Raw genomic sequence first — 17,607 nt, 5'->3', positions numbered from 1 at the left:
GTAAGTGCTGTGGCAGTGGAGCAATCATTCATTGTAATTAATGACCACATGTTGGACATTTGCGCACCACAGCATACACCTCCAGCACACACCTCCAGCACACCTCCAGCACACACCTGTAGTACACGTGGCTTTCAGACGACGCCATTCCATGTACCTAAACTCTGTTATTCAGACGACGCCATTCCATGTACCTAAACTCTGTTACATAATCAAATCGTTCATTAATAAAATAAATAAATAAACGTTTATTAAAAAATCAAATTCGAATTTTCGTTAAGATCTATCGTGTTGAGTCTGGTGTTGAATGTTTTCTACAATGTTCATTTTATTAGTGAGTTATGAGCATCTCGCATAACAAACTATTACCGACCAAACTATTATTGTTACTTTTCATGACATGAAACTTACACTCCCGGAGATAGACTGGAGAGAGTGTAGAAAAGAAAGAGAGAGGGAGGAAAAGAGAGAGAAAGAGAGAGAAAGAGAGAGAGACTGGACACGGAGTGTCCTTGACAAGTTTCTGAATTATTTTTTTAATTGTGCGGCCGAAAATGATTTAAGCCAATCAATTGAATTGTGCAATAGACATTTTTTCAAATAACGGCCACTCAAAATGATAAAATAATACCTATTGTAAGCTCCTGTTTTGCCATTGAGGCAATGTATAATTTTTTGGGATGCCCAATTCTCCATTATTTACCAATTGACATAATAAGTAACGGACTAATCTGGCATTGCTTGGATTCGATGAGCTCTTATAGGAGTCGAAACAGTCTAATCAATATCACAATGAAGGAAAATGTCTCACGCAATATCACTCAGAAGAAAAAAGAATGATATGTAATAAAACTGATCAAGTTAATTATTGTTCATATTCAGCATTTTTTTTAGCGATTTATTCTTATTGTGTGTGGGTTTAAATAGGATGTAAATTTGTAGGACTGTTTTATAATGAATCATAACGTATACCGGTAAGGTCGAGCGGACTGATGTAACAGTAGAGTGGAATTACGTGGTATAGATAGTACTGATGTGTTCTTTTAAATGATGATATTATGACTTATTTTGGAATTTGAGTCATACATGTGTTTCAAAATGTTATTTTGTTAGGCTTGAATGTGCTGTGTTGTTTGAGTTTCTTAGAATTGTTTATTTATTGTATTTCAGGAAGAAATTTCAATTGTTCATTTATTGAATTTCATGAACAATTTCCAGTTACTCATTCATTCAATTTCAGGAACAATTTCCAATTATTCATTTATTAAATTTCAAGAACAATATCCAATTATTCATTTGTTTAATTTCAGGAGAAATTATCAATTGTCCATTTATTAAATTTTAGGAACAATTTCCCAATTGTTTATTCATTTAATTTCAGAAAAAATTCAATTGTTCATTTATTGAATTTTAGGAACAATTTCCCAATTGTTTATTGATTTAATTTCAGAAAAAATTCAATTGTTCATTTATTGAATTTAATTTATTCCAGTCTCACGCTACATAGACTTACACAAGCCTCTAGTTTTTTCGTACCAGGCCAAAAAAAATGAAAAAAACCAGCTTGAGACTGAGGCAAATATGAATTTTTGTTCGTTCCTGGGTCAAACCTAAAGAGCACCTGTGGCAATGCAGTAGCCCGCTATAGTGTCGGCTAATCAACTCTGATTACACTGAATGGACAGCCTTATAAGTCATAGTCAGTGATGAAAGCCTAGGTTGCTTAAAAAAACTTTTTCAAATCATGATTGTTCCCTTTGATAATGAGGTACATTTGAAAGCCCTTGATCATATGTAATGTATTGGAAATGCGCAACAAAATAATGCAAATAACGACGGTGTGCAATCAACCGTGTAGAAAGAAATACGTTTATCCAGTTTATCAATGCAGGTAAAGAAATATATCATGATGTGAAAATGAATAGGTTACGCACAAACTGAAACGATTTTGGTTGAATTTTCAACACGTCGCTAAAGAAATTTATTTGCTTAAATCCAAGGAAAACCTGTCCAGAGAGCTGCAAACTCAAAAATAGAGACGAACTTGATAATAAATCTGGGAAAGTGTTAAACATAAAAATACCTGGCAGTGGTTGACATGCACTTGAACAGAGAAATATTTATAATAATCTGTATTCAGAATCTGGCTTTCATTATCAGCTCATAAATGGAGAATTTTCTTCATTGGTCACTTATACGATTTTTCTTCCCCGGTAACAGGAACATTACTTAAAATCTGACAAATTTATAAGCATCAGCTAACGTTGTCCATTCAAAATCAGTGAATAGAGCAGCCCATTCAGCGCCATGCAGAGGCTCACATGAAAGATTACTTCAAATTTGTTCAATTGTTGATCGATGCGCTGCCAGACGATGATGAATGGACCCAGGAATTTATCCTTCAAAACACTCCAAATGCTGCACCAGATCATCTTTTCTCACGTAAAATCCCAGATTGTGAAGTATGGTTCATAATCCTGGGTTCAAAAATCCACTCGTTACATTTTTGATAAGGAGGATCAGACAAAGTTTTCTTGTGCATGACAAAATATCTCTTTCTAAAATACGTGTCACTCTCGACGCTTATTAAGAAATGTGTAGGTAAAATATCAACTAATGTAAAACAACTTTCTGTTGATCGTCGAATGTCATGGTACATTGTATATTTCGCATAATAAATGTTTTCTCGATCAAAATAATAATAATAATAATATTAATAATAATAATAATAATAGTATATAATGATAATATTAATAATAATAATAATAAAAGTAATAATAATTATAATAATAGTAGTAATAATGATAATAATGAATAAATAAAATGTATCATATCTCATCATATTATATCATATAAAAAGTTATGAAACGCATCATACATAATGATGCAGGTTTTCATGAAGACAATCAATGCATCGCTGCGATGAGATCGCAGGGCCGAGAAGCTATTGTTTTTTTTTTGTCATAACGAAAGTATTTTTACGACGTTACTGAAAGAAATTCCTTACTGAAAAATTGCATCTAATGCCTTGATAATAACAAATAATTGATTTCTTTAATTGATCCCATCTATATTCGTTATCCACGAATTTAATCATCTACGTTTTAATTTTTTATTTGGTTTTTAACAAAATGCGAACGAAAGATTACATCGAAAACATGTTTAAGTTTAAGTACAATTATTACTTCTGTACGTCAATGTGCACTTGTTCCAAAACTTTGATTTCCGGGATCGATCCCGAGTATATTTTAATACATATGAAAATCACACAATCAAAATATATTACAATCATCAATAATTGATGAAAATTTACTAGAACGCTGCAACATCAAAGCACGTTACCTGGCTACCAGCAATGTTCGTTGGCCGACAGTGAAATGTTTAATCTTATAAAACTCTGCTACAAATTTACAAGGGAGCATTCAGTGTTTAATTTGTATGTATGCCATGTTAATATCGTTGCGATAGTAATATAACTTCACAGTTATGTGTTTCATATATGCAATTTTACTTGGTCCGTTACCAGAATTTTGATCGGAATCAGTGCAGTTATACTCAGAGTATGAGCTGAGGGACCACGATTATTACACCTGTGGTTCCAACAGAACACGTGCAGCGTACACAAGTGTTCGGTGTGAAGAACATCATCAATCGTAAATCACGCATCACCAACCACCCAGCGTGTTAGATCAATGAACACCATCCACGTAGTTGAGAGAAGCGTGCGTATGTTTGATGCAAGATATTGCAATATTATTTGATTTTAAAACCTATTTCACTCAGTTCACAGTATATCACCGACTCGTCAGTTATTGATTCAAAACCTTGTGCATCACTATTACTTTCCTACTCACCTTTATAATTGAGACTTTCACGTATAGCATTTGTTTATTAAGCAAAACGTCCTTTCAACTTTCAGAAACATTGCGTAGTATAAGATTGCGCAAATTTATCGAATAAAAAGGAGAATAAAATGGCTTACTGTCGAAGCTGGCGATCAAAACCTTTTTATGTTGTTGAAATGTTGTTGAACCAACAACATTTTCACGAGTTTTGATGCGCATTTGATTCCTACTTTATTCGTGTACGGTGAGTCAGAACGTGTCAAAAGTGCGCCACACAAGTGTCTGAATTGCCACACTTGTGTAGAATTGTGTGTGAGGTCGTTGGATGTGGTAAAGAGTTCCAGTTGTGGACGTGCGTTTCAAGGGGAAGGTTACAATAAACATTCCTGAGAACTTATACGAATTTTTGTCCGTGGAAAATTCTCATTTACTGAGGTGAGCAATATTATTGAAAAAAGTATATTTATTAGTTTCGGTTTGTCAAATGAATTTTTTTATTTTCCCTCACTAATATCTTATTTATAATAAACATTTTAATATAAATTAATAAATAATTTCACTTTTATTTATTTTCACTTTTTTTTATTTATTTTTCACTTTTAATAAAAAAATTATTTTAAATTTTTATTTTAATTACATGGAGCATTATTCTCAATTATTTGCTCTAAAGACTGACTTGTAGATCATTGAAGTCTATATCGTCACTGATACTAGTCTAATAATCCGAGTCATTAATATTTCTATAAGTTGTAACATGCAGCATTAAATAAATTTAAGCATTGTTTAGTTTTGTGAAAAATATATCGTTATTACTATGTGCATATTACAGGAAATTGAAATTCACGAATTTAGTCTGAAGGTCTATTCATTGTTTGAGATACTAATGGCTCTTGGCTTTTGGTCGACTTATGATTTACGGCGTATGATGTACTAATAATTCCAAGCTGTTCTGAAAGAAATTGCATATCGTTTGTTGTTGAATCAACGAAATTTAAGATAAAGTCTTACTTTCTTAGATAATGAAAAAATAAATGAATAAAAACTGAAAATTCATAACGAAGGAATATCTGTACTTATTGATTTTATCATGATCAAGAAAATAGCTATTTTCAATGGAGGGATTCGTGTTAATTCGGACGTTATCGTGCTTCGAGAGACGAAACTATGAAAGTTCTATTGGATGTGGGGGAATTTTTTCAAGTTCATTAAATGAAAGTACGTAAATAATGGGAAGTTTTAATTTAACGAAGATATATAATTTTATGTAAGTACGTACTTTAATGGAAGTACGTAAATAATGGAAACATATTATCTAGTGGAAGTTTCAGTTCAATGGTTGTATGTGATTTATTGGAAGTACTGTTTTTTTCGGAGATTTGATCAACATAACAATGAAAAATTTTGTAATTGTATTTTTCTCAATACTCTTCGATCTACTGATGCATGAAAATTTCGACCGATAACTCGATATGATGCATCGAGCAATCGAATTCTGACACATTTATATTCGATGCGTGAAACCATTACAAATAAAACTTTTACGTCATTTACGGCCTCAGAAGAAATTATTTCGATATGAAATTTTTGCAATCAAAACATTTCGATGTTCTTGCAGAACCGGTAAATGAAACAAATGGAAAATTTGTTCAAATAGAAAATCAAGTTTATATGGAAATTATCAGTTTTCTCAGCAAAGGCCCAATTGGTAGTTTCTTTTGGGTAGATCAACTTAATTAAATAGAAGAAAATCGAAAAACACAAATTAAAAATATTCCAAAACGAGTCGATTTTTGTGCCTGCACTTAACAAAGAGTGAATTTCCAAAATTATGAATAGATTTAGTTTTCGTTCAATTATTTTATTGTTGAAATCTCTCTCAAAAATCGAAACCTAATTATTCTACTCAATAATAATAGATGAATATTTGTCTTGACAGGCAGAAATGGCCCCTCTAACATCCCTGATGCTGGTGGCCTTACCCCTGCTGGTGATGATCCCTTCTCAAGTGGGGGGGGCGGTGAGCGGTCTTGGGGTTTGTGCGCCGTTCCAATTCAACAACGGCGATGGCGGAGGAAGCTCCAGCAACCTCGCCACGGTGAGAGTTGTGACGAGAATGAGTCTTTGAGGAGATTTAAAAAGGATACAAAATTTAGATGACAGAACAGGTTGAAAGGGGAAAGAAGTTCCGAAATGAAAGAAATAAGAGACAAAGAGAGTTAGAACATGAAACAGGTCGATATGCGTGCTTGATTACTTGCATGACTGTTGTCATTGTGATAAAGTTATCAAGGATCTATCTGGATTCTTATTGCGCAGATCCAGAGCGCGGGTGATCTTGCTCTCGTGGCGTGGGATCCTGCGACGAAAGAACAGGGCGTTAAGTGTCTGGTCCTGAAGTTCGACTCTTCATCGAAGTTGTACAATGTCAGGTGGCTTGACAAGTGAGTCAAAATTGGACGTTTAAAAAAAGTAAAAAAGAAAGTAGAACACAGTGGAATCGAGAAGAATATCAGCCAATTTCGACTGGAAAAAGATGATGCCATTGTCGATACATATATTTAATTAGTTATTTGAATTGCAAGTCATCTTATTTGAGTTATTTCTATTCAAGCTGGATATACCAATTTTCTTATGTCAAATTTTTGAAATCTTCAAAAAAACATTACGCCAAATGCAAATGTCTTAAGTGTACAATATGATTGACATAAAACTAATTTAATCGATTAATTTCTCTAGTTTAATATGTTAAATTGAATTGGTCTATTATTGTCGATGTTATGCTCGACCAACATATATGCTATTATGTCGATGTTATGTTCATTAGTATAATTAATGAATTTCTTTGGGTCTGAGTTTCATCCAAAATGAAACTCAAATACAAGTACAAGTGCATAAATTTCATTATATACTAAAGTGAAAAAATTTCCCTTAGAAGGCATGTAATGAGGATGAATTAATAATAATAATAAATAATAATAAAAATAATAATAATAATTATATTAATAATGATATTATTTGAAAAATAAAAAAATCAGGATGTTAATAGGCGAGTCAACCTATTAAATTTGAGATTAGCTGACTAATCAAGCAATAATATTTAGAATATACAGAGGTAAGAATGATAGTGCTTCTTGATATTATATTTAATGGAGTAATGGCTTAAATTTTACCGTTTCATTGCAAATTTTATGTCTGTGCTTCCCTGTTACAGAACAGGAAACAAGAAGAATGCCTCTTCCAACTACGTGGTGAACCAGTACACATTGCCTATCTTTAACAACAAAGAATCCAACTTTGTACTAAATAACCTACCAAATACAGGTTAGTAAAGACCGAATCCTCTTTAAGGAATTAAAAAAGCGGAAACGTAAAGACCATACGTCAAAAATAGAATAACCTAAATCGAAACATTGATGACATGCGGAATATATTAATAAGTTATTTTCCTTTTGATTGCCAAGAACTCGGAGCGAACTATCGATAAAAACAACCAAGTGAGACAGATAACGATAAGACTTGAGAGAGAACCACGAAAGTTTCGTGGGAAGACAATGCAGGTAATTAAGAAGCTTTAATTAGTAAACTGGCGTTCAGTGAATTGAAATGAGGGAGCAAATTTAACGAATTAAAAAAACAGATGAAAGCTTTGAAGAAGGTTAAGAAAAGTAACAAAAAATTACCCGGTATTGAATTGCCTATGATTAAGTTCTCCTAAAATTTACTGGCGAAGCCCTTTTACTGATGTAACGAGTAGAAGTCGAGAAACAGCATAACCAAACCTTCAAGTGCAAAAAGTATAAAAGAAAATAATTTACAACCTGATACTGGAAATAAACATTGATAAATAAAGTGATTAATAAAATCCAATATGGAATAAATGCGTCGCAAAAAACTGAAAGTCTCAATGCACCGAACAATCAGGCATTGTGAAACGTAATATGGAATTTGAAGATTATGCGTAACATGACGCTGCAAACTGATGATGATTCATGTGTCTTCCTAAATTTTCATCCATTTTTGCTTGATTATTATCTTCAATTATTGCCGTAATAATCATTTATTTCTTAGATTTGAACCTGGGAACGCTGTATCCGGTCACGACAATCGGCAACGAGTTCGTCATGTCGGCTTGCAATCAGGAATTTCTCAACAGAGTCGGTGAGTTAACATTTTAATTTTCAGTGTGAAAATTTTGAAATTACACCTGGCAGCTCACATAAACGTTGCTCGGGGTAGACAATCCTTGATGTCAGAGAATTTCGTTTCCCTTAACCTACTTTTCCAAAAAACCTGCCTCCCGTAATCCTATTTCACAGTATCCTCTTTTCCATGATCCTCTCCTCTAATCGTCATATTTCAGTTTTCCTTCAACACATTCCTCCTAATTTCCTATCCAAAAATCCTGCTGATAATTTTCAAACTAAAGTGTTAGTTGATGAATGGCCCCTTCTCGCCCATTTAAGTTAAGACTAATAGCAAAGACCTCTAATTTCCTGAGAACTCAAGCCTTACAAAACGCTCGCCTATGCGCTAGTAACTCCAAATTAGGCAAGCAGAAGTAGATGGCCTGAGGATTGCGTTTTTTTCTCTTCAACTAGAGAAACTGGACCAACGTCGTTAAAAAAATCATAATTATGCTTTTGGGAATGAAACTTGCTTAAGTAAAATATGTTAAAGCTAAATGATTGTGATTTTTTTACGTTTTCTCAATAACAATCTTAATTATTGTCTTGTTAGCTCCAGAGGATGAATCGTGACATTGATAATTTGGATTGAAATTTTTTATTCCAGAGACGAGATACGTTTTCGTGCCGCTGGCGAAGGCGATAGCGAACAAAGCGTGCAACTGCCCTGACTGGAAGACCGCGTAACGCGAAACTCGCAAAAAAAAAAAAAATGTGCGACGGAATGAGAATAATGCTAATACTTAAATTATCTATCGCTTTCGCTAAATTATATAATGTATTTGTCCATGATAATTGAACATCAAAATATTTAGGGAACCACCGAAAAAAATATGTAATATTTTCATAAAAGTTCTTCCATAATGAAATAATATTGTTCATATGTCATTTTAACATTTGACAACAAAAACCACTAAATCATAATCGCACTTTTTCCTTGATTTAAATTAATTCAATATAATACAACGATTTTCTGTAACCTGAAAGTCTACGTCATTTATCTATAATCATTCGGTCACTAATTGGATCATAATTACGTATCGAGATATAATAAGATCATGAATCATGAAGGGACCGACTTCATCTATCATGAAGGGACCGACATCGATTGTCCTATCATGATCATGAAGGTCTAATATTCTTCCATTCATAAATCAAAGAACATTGATGACTTGAGCCCAATTATAGACTTTTCACTCTTCATAAAAACTAATTAGGAATTATTCTTTCTGTATACCTACCGCCCTGCTTCCAATAGACTGACACTTGACTGCTCGAATCAGCCACTCCGCGCCACCATGACGGTATAACGTGCTCTCATTGTCGACGCTTTAGCGACCACTAATTATAAGCGCACGTAATATCGACGTTTCTGTATCAACCACTACGGTATTTTATGCTTGTAATATCGTCTGTTATATTGCCGCCTAAATATCGAATGGTTGATGGCACAGGGAGTGGCAAGAATATTTTAAACATTGCGTTTTGTTCTCACGTTTGTAAAGTACGATGAATGTATAGGATGAGTCATTAGTGATAAGTGCTAAATAAAAAGGGGGGTAACTCTCCACTGCTCCCTACCTGCTTGTTTTATTTCATCCCTGAATTCGGTAACTCCGACCGTTGCCTGCGATGAATACTAGCTAACAAGATTGAAGTTTATTGCACAGCATTAGTGTGAATATGTCTTTGTGGGATTTTCAAGGTTCTTAAATGATAGAGAATTTGGCACAAAAGGAACACTACAAAGGGCGAGATATAATGTACTTTATAATTCAGTACTACTTTTCTGTTGACTCATGGACAAAACAATAAACACAACCGATTATGCAGGGATGTGCTAATTTGGTTAAAAAGAGAGGTTAAGACCACACAAACTCCAATCGGTACAATGATTTATAGTTTTGGAGTAGTGGAGTATTTATAAGTTTTTTGGCTAAAAATTAATTGTTTATTATTGCTTTTACAGAGAATTTATCGTTAAAAATTAATGAAAATTCAATAGTTATAGGTTAAATATGTACATATGCAAAATAGGCTCAACGGCCACAGGTTCAGAGCACACAGTTTCAACCGCTGCAAGTCCAATAAGTGCAGTAATACTTGTGAACATTAGACTAAGATTAAATTGGTGCAGGCTCAACGGCGACAGGTTCAGAACACACAGTTTCAACCGCTACAGTTCATCATAGTTGCGCAATTCAAATGCAAGTATTCCGTTACCATAGACGCTGAAATGATGGTCGTATAATGGGTCCAGGAATGATGGTCGTAGTCGCCGTCTAAGGTCTTGGCGGCTGACGAAGGACATCGTCTAAATGTTTGACATCGTCTACCATCTTGACGCTCGATTTACGTTAATCGTCTTGGAACGAGCTCAGGAGACGAAGTTGAATCGTCGTTCGGTATTAGAAGGATTGTTTCAGCATGCTAATTGGCGACAGAAGATTTGTAATCAACTCTTATAAGAGAGAATGATGTAATAGTTTTCATCATTTTTAAGCCCACCAGTCGGCTTGAGTCACAAATTCACCAATTAATCAATAGCAATGCAAACGCCCAGTAAATTCACCATATCTTATTTGAAAACTTTTTGAGATAATCAATTCAGTCTTGACCACAGAGAAGTGTGTGGCAAAAAGGCATATTTTATTTCAAGCTAGTCTGCATGGGATTTCGTTTGCTTTGTGACACTGAACAACGCCAATAATTGCCATGGAGGAGTATGTAGTAAATACAGGGACGGGAATTGTATCGAATCGGAATCTTTGGGGCTGGTAAATGTAAATATGATAGCTTTAAACCTCAGAAACAAACTGCAGAACAAACGCTCAAATTTTTCTTATAATGGACTAATGAGTATTCAACAAAGAGTGAGTCGTATAGCAGGTAACAGATTCGCCAGAGAAGTCGCCTAAGCAGTGAGAATGGGATCTGACAGTCGCATAAAGAATCTGATGGTAAAAACCCGGCCGAGTGGGGTATAATAAAGTGAGAATCTGTTGTTAAGGTGCTAAGAGAATCTGATGTTAAGGTGTTAAGATTATCTGATGTAAAAGTGTTAAAAAAAACACGGACGATTGTGGGATAGCGAAGCGAGAATCAACGAATTGAATTTATTAATTAACCACTAATCCCTAAAGTTGTGTTACGGGAGCTCAGGATAGCAGTGACTACGATGTGACGCGACTCTCGAGCATCCTAACACTCGTCAGTCCTCTGTAGAAAATCGAAATCCGAACTACGGAGATAGGTGAATACTAATTCTGAGATAGAAATATAAAATTTGAAATACGAAGACATTAAGCAAGACGCTCTAGCTGAAGGTTGAAACCATTAAATTAAGAGACGGCAAATCTAGGTTTTCCTTAAGTTATGGCCTTCGCCTAAAATTAAAAGTAGGTATTCCAGTTTTCTTCAATTTATTTGTTCCCGAGTAAAAATTCTACCCGCCGATGGAGAGACAAGGTATCATGAATAAGCTTTAACGAGCTCTGCGCATAAGTTTTCGCAGCTTACCTTCATGAATGCAGAATCAGCTCCGTTGCGTTGCTAGCTGGTCCTCCGATCACTGAGGGCCGTGGCCCAAGTGTCCCATGCCGACTAGACGCTCCTAATTCTGAGTACTGATACAAAAGTTACGAAAGCGTAGGATGAAATCGCTCAGAATGATTCCTGTAGTCTGTTGCGGCCTCCTCAGCGCCCACATGTTAGCGACCGCCAGTCCTCGAGGACCCAGAGAGACAGCTTGAATTGAATGCAGGAAAATAAAGGTAGGGGGCATCATCCTGATGACACAACGAAGTAACATGTTGCCAATATGGTTAGAGAAGATCTGGTCACCTGTGTGTTTGCTCAGAGACTGTAAGAAATGAACTGCATGCTGTGAGACGAATTGCAATATACTCTTATGAGAGACTGCTTGCTTGGACACGTGTTAGGCGTAGGTAGAATTATTCTTTCTAGTCATTATGCAGGAGAGAAAGTTTTACTACGAAGCGGTTGCGCTTGATTGTATAATCAGGAATGAAATTTTGATTTACCAATTTGATGGCATTTTAATATAATTCAAGCTGCAAGTCCCACCATATATACTAATTTGAACTGAATGAACATAAAAATTACTAAAAGATGGTAAGATGTTACCTTCAGTTTTCTACACAAGGGGCTTAGTGTAGCCAGTTCTCAGTTATATTATGGTTTAATCGACGTCCTCCGTTCCTCGATGTTCAAATGACTTTGTTTTTCTTATTATAGTCTTTTCCTCATTGGTAGAGTAAAATATGTTACAATTTAATTGTGCGTTAACTATTTCAGAGACGCGCCCGGCTCTAAATTTTGTTAGGGTATAGTAAGGAATCCGTGTAGATAATAACTTACACGCGTCAGGTCGTCACTCTACAAATGGGAATTTATATGATCGTAGAAGCTTTCTCTAATATTAAGTTGATGATTCAAAATATTGTTTTAAGATTATATTCTGCGCTAAACATTTGATCTGTATATTGTGACAGTAGAAGAGTCTTTGAAATTAAGCTGAAATAAATATTAAACAAGGATTTTTTTTAATTTTTATATATGCTTTACTCTTCCCCGATTAATTTCGAGAATAATTTATGCGAAATATATTGATTTGTGAAAAAAGTTGTAAAAATGTATATATAAAGCAGCTGAAAACCATAAGGCTGTGATAAAGAAGAATAAATTAATTTTAGATTTAAAGACATCAACTATTGTGGAAACTTGCTGTATCATTTACGATTTACATAATAAGCAACGACGGACCACGAGATTCCAGCCAATGTCATTTCCAGTCATTTGATTTAATTATTGTGAATATGATCATATCCTCAACTGTAAGCTCTACCGCACAATACTCTCACGTCTCAGGACCCAGCGAACCCATATCCTTTCTTCCAATTGAATCCTAAACCCAGGCTCCCTTCATCCCGCTGCCGAGTTGAGGCGCCAGAGTTTCCTTTGACGTGCGCTCGAGCGTCTCGGCAATGTGTTGGCTGTGGATCGCTCCATAATGAATTAAGTCCGTCCTGAACATCAAACGTTCTGGCTGGTTGCGGTTTCGTTGATTTATAATGGGCATAGACAAGGCCTCAGTTACAGCAGCTCTTGCAGTAAATTGGTTGTATAGGTAACATAGATGTTATTGGTAAATAAATTGGAGGTAAATCATGGCGCAATTAATGATAGTCATTTGTGAACTGTTATTGTACTATTCTAAGACGCGTCGCCATGGCAGGATATGAAACTAGTGTCATTGAAGAACGATTTCTACATAACAAGGAAAAAAATACATAAGAAAATATTCGATTTAAAAAGTACGGTACATGTACGAAATAACAATACCTATATGAATGAAGATGAACTAATAAATCAATTACTCAAAAGATAACTTGAATGAAGCGAGTATATAGGTTGGTTCCTCGGGGTACAGCAGTCAACTTCATCATAACATAAATTCCAGCGAACGAAGTCCAGTAATACAAATTTTCAATAATTAATCCATTGACTCGCTAGTGCTCTACAAATTTCCCTAGTAAATAGAAGTCACTTAACGTTACGTCTTATTTTGATTTGATATCCCAAAGGAAGAAAGTTCGTTTCAATCTTAATATAATTGAAGCCATCAATTCTAATTGTTGGAAAACGAATTACGACATTTCCAATTATCAACGTGCATGTTTAATTATGCAATAGGCCATTAACTCTATTATTTTTATGATTGAAAAATGACTATGTTACTATGGATTTTTTTGGAGAGCGAAGATTCGTTTATCAAATGTTCAATAAAAGCATTTTGAAATTCATAACACAAGATTTTGTAATATATGTGCGTTTTGAGAAAAAGAGAGGAATGTTTCAGGAAATGCTTGGTTTAATAATGAGCTATTACGGAGCGTATATTATAGACACCGCCTATTCATAGAATATAGAACATTCCCGGGATCTCACTTTTCTAATTGATAGAAGGCGAGTTCCTTTCTTAGGAAACACAGAAATATGTTATGGAAATAAATGTTTTACCTCCATAGCGCTAGTGCTATGATTTAGGCCAGTGGCTCTAACTTTTTTCCCCCATTGGTACCTAGATTATTGAAGCCGTTGATAATTACTATTATTTGAATCAAATTCAACTTAATGAGGAAATAACTATTAAAATAAGTGAATGAACTTTATGAATCCAATGGTATGCCTACGGCGTCAAATGAATTGCCCGTGGCAACTTGTAAATCGTTGCCAGATTCTTGAACGAAAAAAATGTTCGATAAATTTTTAGGAATAATGCTGCAATTTTCTGTCCTGTGACACCAGCAGAAGAATATTAAAAATCAGGTTCACTGGCGTATTTGAGCAACATATGTACTAACACTGAGAACATCCATGTAAACTAGGTATGTTAATATGTACTGACACTGAGAACATCTATTGCGGTATGTTACCTAGTTTACATCTTCTAGTACTCAAGTATCATATGATATACATATACTGGCACATTACACCGATTTATGGTGACGTCTAAATATGGAAGCTATCCGAAAAATTCACAACCCGCAATCTGAAGAGCAAAATAAGCTAAATTTCTGGCAAACATCAGAAAGTTCCATATTGGTTTTAATTTCATTAGTCGCTAAATAGATCCAATTGCAAGAAGCGAGAATTTTTTAAATTGACTGGAAATATTGAGCTAGATAAAAATTTGTTTAGTCCTCTTCTTACGTATTCAACCTACATACATATTTAGCGTGCGACTTTATCAATACATATCTATTCGCCTTAAATTGACATTCATATACATTCAATAAATTCATTGGTTGCAGATACATGGTTATGAATGTTTTATGAATCTTATTTTATTTAGAGTTTTCAATAACATTTAACTATGAAGGAAACAGGGATTATAGAACTTGTACCTAAATGATAGGAGAAAAATTCTGACTGAACTACTTATTATTAATGCAGAAATTTTCTTTTTGACTCTTCCATTAAAGTTACAGAAGAAGCTCCAGTTTTTCTTTCACTAGACTATCAGTAGACCACATAGAATACACATTATATTGACTTATATATTATAATGATTACTGCTGATAAGAAGACTGATATCAGAAGGAGGATGCGTTTTTATGGCCTGTACACATGTAAAAAAATATATACCCTGAGCTATCTAATCTTGCGCAAAACATCTTTAAGATATAGTATGTTTCGATCCTAAAGTTGTCTTAAATATTATTTACATTTGATTGACAAAGAAAGGAAGCAATTGTTCTTAATCAAAATTTTGAGCCAAATTCACGTATACAATTGAACAAATTATTGTTTCTTTCAATTAAAAACCAAAGCCATATGTAAAAACACACGCATACACGTATACATACAGAATATCAATAACATTGCTATTCCTATTAAATTGGCCAATAGTTAAACCTAAAATTGATAACACAGAGTCCAAATATCTGAAATAAACCCTTTCATCAGCATTCTCCAGTGAAAAAGTGAACGAATAAAAAACCTTAAATATCACAAATTTCGGATGATGAAAATCTATTTAAATTATTTGCTACTTGTGGTCTATGCTCAATAGTGTTATGCCTAAAAATTGATAACTAAAAGTTTCACAGAACAACAATTCATTTATGACGTTTTCTCGTACTCTTATTAAATTTTAAGAAGTATTCCGATTGCTTCATTTCCAGGTGCTCTGTAATTCTCGCAGAATGGACAATTTCCAAGAGGAGCTAGAAAATATTTTACCGCTATTTTACAGCAGGTCGGTGTTCCTTACATTGTGTATACAGCCAATGACAATAGCATTTCATTAGCTCGTGATCAGGGTGTCTCTGCAAGTACATAACGTAATTACTATATTAAATCATTGAAAGAAGATATTAAAGAAGATATTAAATTGAAAGCTTCTTATATCAGATGTTTATCATTTATCTACTTTCAACGGCAGCGTTCCAAGCCCGTTAAACGATGCACGAGAAATAAATAGCCTAGTTTCCCTAAAGGACCTGCTTTCCTAAAGTGTTTAGGAACCTCCACAGGATCATATAGGTTAACCTCCAAACTTTTCAAGTAGAAGCAAAAAAATAGGAATTTTAAAATTTTTCGTCATGTGTCATTTTTTGCATCGGTGGTTTTGCCTCCTAAATGATGTTTCATTATTGTCTGCACATTGAACGTTAGTTAGATGTTAAATCAAACTTAAATAGTTAGATAAAACCAGATTTTCACACAGAATTAAGAAAGTTCGTAGTATCTGTCATACTTCCGCTAAACATATACTCAATTTCGCAGGTAGGTGAATATTTTAAAAGCATTTGAGGTAAAACAATACAAAGATGCAGCTTCATCACCAACTAGTCTCCAGAATGTTATTGAAATTTCCAAATTTTTTAATGGATTCCTTTACCTACCCGTAGCCTGAATTTGATTTAGGCTACGTTTATCGTTTGGTTCAATAATTAACAGATGAATCGTTAATATGAGAAATAAAAATTACTTTATTGATAAAAACGATTCAATAATAATGAGTTCAAATAATTAGAGATCACTCGCTTTCATGTTCTCTGGTGAATACATGTAAAATACAGAAACTTCTTCTCTACTTCTGTCGTCTGCGGGATCATCAGAGGGTGGTGATGATAGGGAGGTGTTGACGGTGGATGGTGTGGTGATGGTAGTAGTAGTGATGCTGGTCGTGGTGATGGTGATGTCCGGTATCACCAAATAATCCGGTACTGGAGTGCTTGTCGGTGAGGGGTCGAACGAGAAGCGCTGTTGAAGAAATATATTATTAGTGATCATCGCTATACGACTATTCCTGGAAATATATCTCAACGAAACTTATAAACGACTCTTGAAGGCATTTATTGTCATCTTTATTCCGTCATGCGAACTCGCATCTAGTGCAATAAAATCACTTCATTTATAACCTTAGCAGCTGGAGCTGAAGCACTGCAGTAATGATCTCGGACGCGATGTCCCTCAGACGCACTTATTTTAATTCAAAACAAAAATTCACAGCACTAAATCGTCGGGGTAAAATATCTTCAGAGCTCTCTGCTCTCACCTTAACCTGCTTGCTGTCGTAGGAGGCTGTAGACGACGCGCTCCTGTCAACTGGCGAGCACGTGAAGGAGTTTTTGCGTCGCCCGCCCCAGGCGCCCTCTGATGGGCCGGAGCCATCGCCGCTTCTGGGCATATTGGCTCATATGAGAAATTGATGTGCAGAGATGCATTTAAATTTTTGCTTAAGTATTTTTAAAGAACAAAGATATTAAGAGAAAAGAGAAGAAAAACTATGGTAGTTATCACAATCATAAACTTTTCAAATAATGAAACAATACCTATTTAGTAAAATTCAATGAAATTCAGGTGAACCAAATTACATTATATTGCTTGCAATTTTTGAGAACACATACAATATATTATACAACTTTTTGTGGCCTTCTGCTAGTCTTCTTCATAGACGAGTTTTACGAGAGCACTTAATCTAAAAGGTCGAAGCCAGAAATTCAATTATTGGAATCCCAAATTGATTCTGCCCTTTGGAAATTTTG

The 17,607-nt window shown here is 34.5% G+C and overlaps 2 protein-coding genes across 2 annotated transcripts in view; one reads left to right on the top strand and one right to left on the bottom strand.

Moving 5' to 3' along the window:
* The first annotated feature begins 4,159 nt into the window (after positions 1-4,159).
* Positions 4,160-8,847, top strand: LOC108678854. The gene is made up of 6 exons (XM_018167351.2): positions 4,160-4,280; positions 5,782-5,940; positions 6,162-6,286; positions 7,057-7,166; positions 7,914-8,003; positions 8,637-8,847. Exons 2-6 carry the CDS (start codon positions 5,788-5,790, stop codon positions 8,714-8,716), a joined length of 558 nt encoding a protein of 185 aa, XP_018022840.1. The 5' UTR covers positions 4,160-4,280; positions 5,782-5,787; the 3' UTR covers positions 8,717-8,847.
* A 4,529-nt stretch (positions 8,848-13,376) lies between these two features.
* Positions 13,377-17,607, bottom strand: part of LOC108678819 (FMRFamide receptor) — a 43,346-nt gene continuing 39,115 nt past the window's right edge. Inside the window, exons 7-8 of the mRNA XM_018167309.2 lie at positions 17,118-17,241; positions 13,377-16,822 (exon numbers count right to left, since the gene is read on the bottom strand). Coding sequence (XP_018022798.2) covers positions 16,589-16,822; positions 17,118-17,241 — 358 coding nt within the window. The 3' untranslated portion in view covers positions 13,377-16,588. The remainder of the gene's footprint in view (positions 16,823-17,117; positions 17,242-17,607) is intronic.

Source organism: Hyalella azteca, unplaced genomic scaffold (genome assembly GCF_000764305.2).
Source record: "Hyalella azteca isolate HAZT.00-mixed unplaced genomic scaffold, Hazt_2.0.2 contig16872, whole genome shotgun sequence".
In the NCBI taxonomy this organism is placed as follows: Eukaryota; Metazoa; Arthropoda; class Malacostraca; order Amphipoda; family Hyalellidae; genus Hyalella; species Hyalella azteca.
Note: the sequence above shows the minus strand (reverse complement) of the source record. Positions and strands in the feature narration are given on the sequence as shown.

Excerpts from the sequence above, each read along its gene's own strand:
- LOC108678854 (XM_018167351.2), top strand. The coding sequence starts at position 5,788 with ATGGCCCCTCTAACATCCCTGATGCTGGTGGCCTTACCCCTGCTGGTG. Across the intron at positions 5,941-6,161 it reads GCTCCAGCAACCTCGCCACG|ATCCAGAGCGCGGGTGATCT; the intron begins GTGAGAGTTGTG and ends CTTATTGCGCAG. Across the intron at positions 6,287-7,056 it reads AATGTCAGGTGGCTTGACAA|AACAGGAAACAAGAAGAATG; the intron begins GTGAGTCAAAAT and ends TCCCTGTTACAG.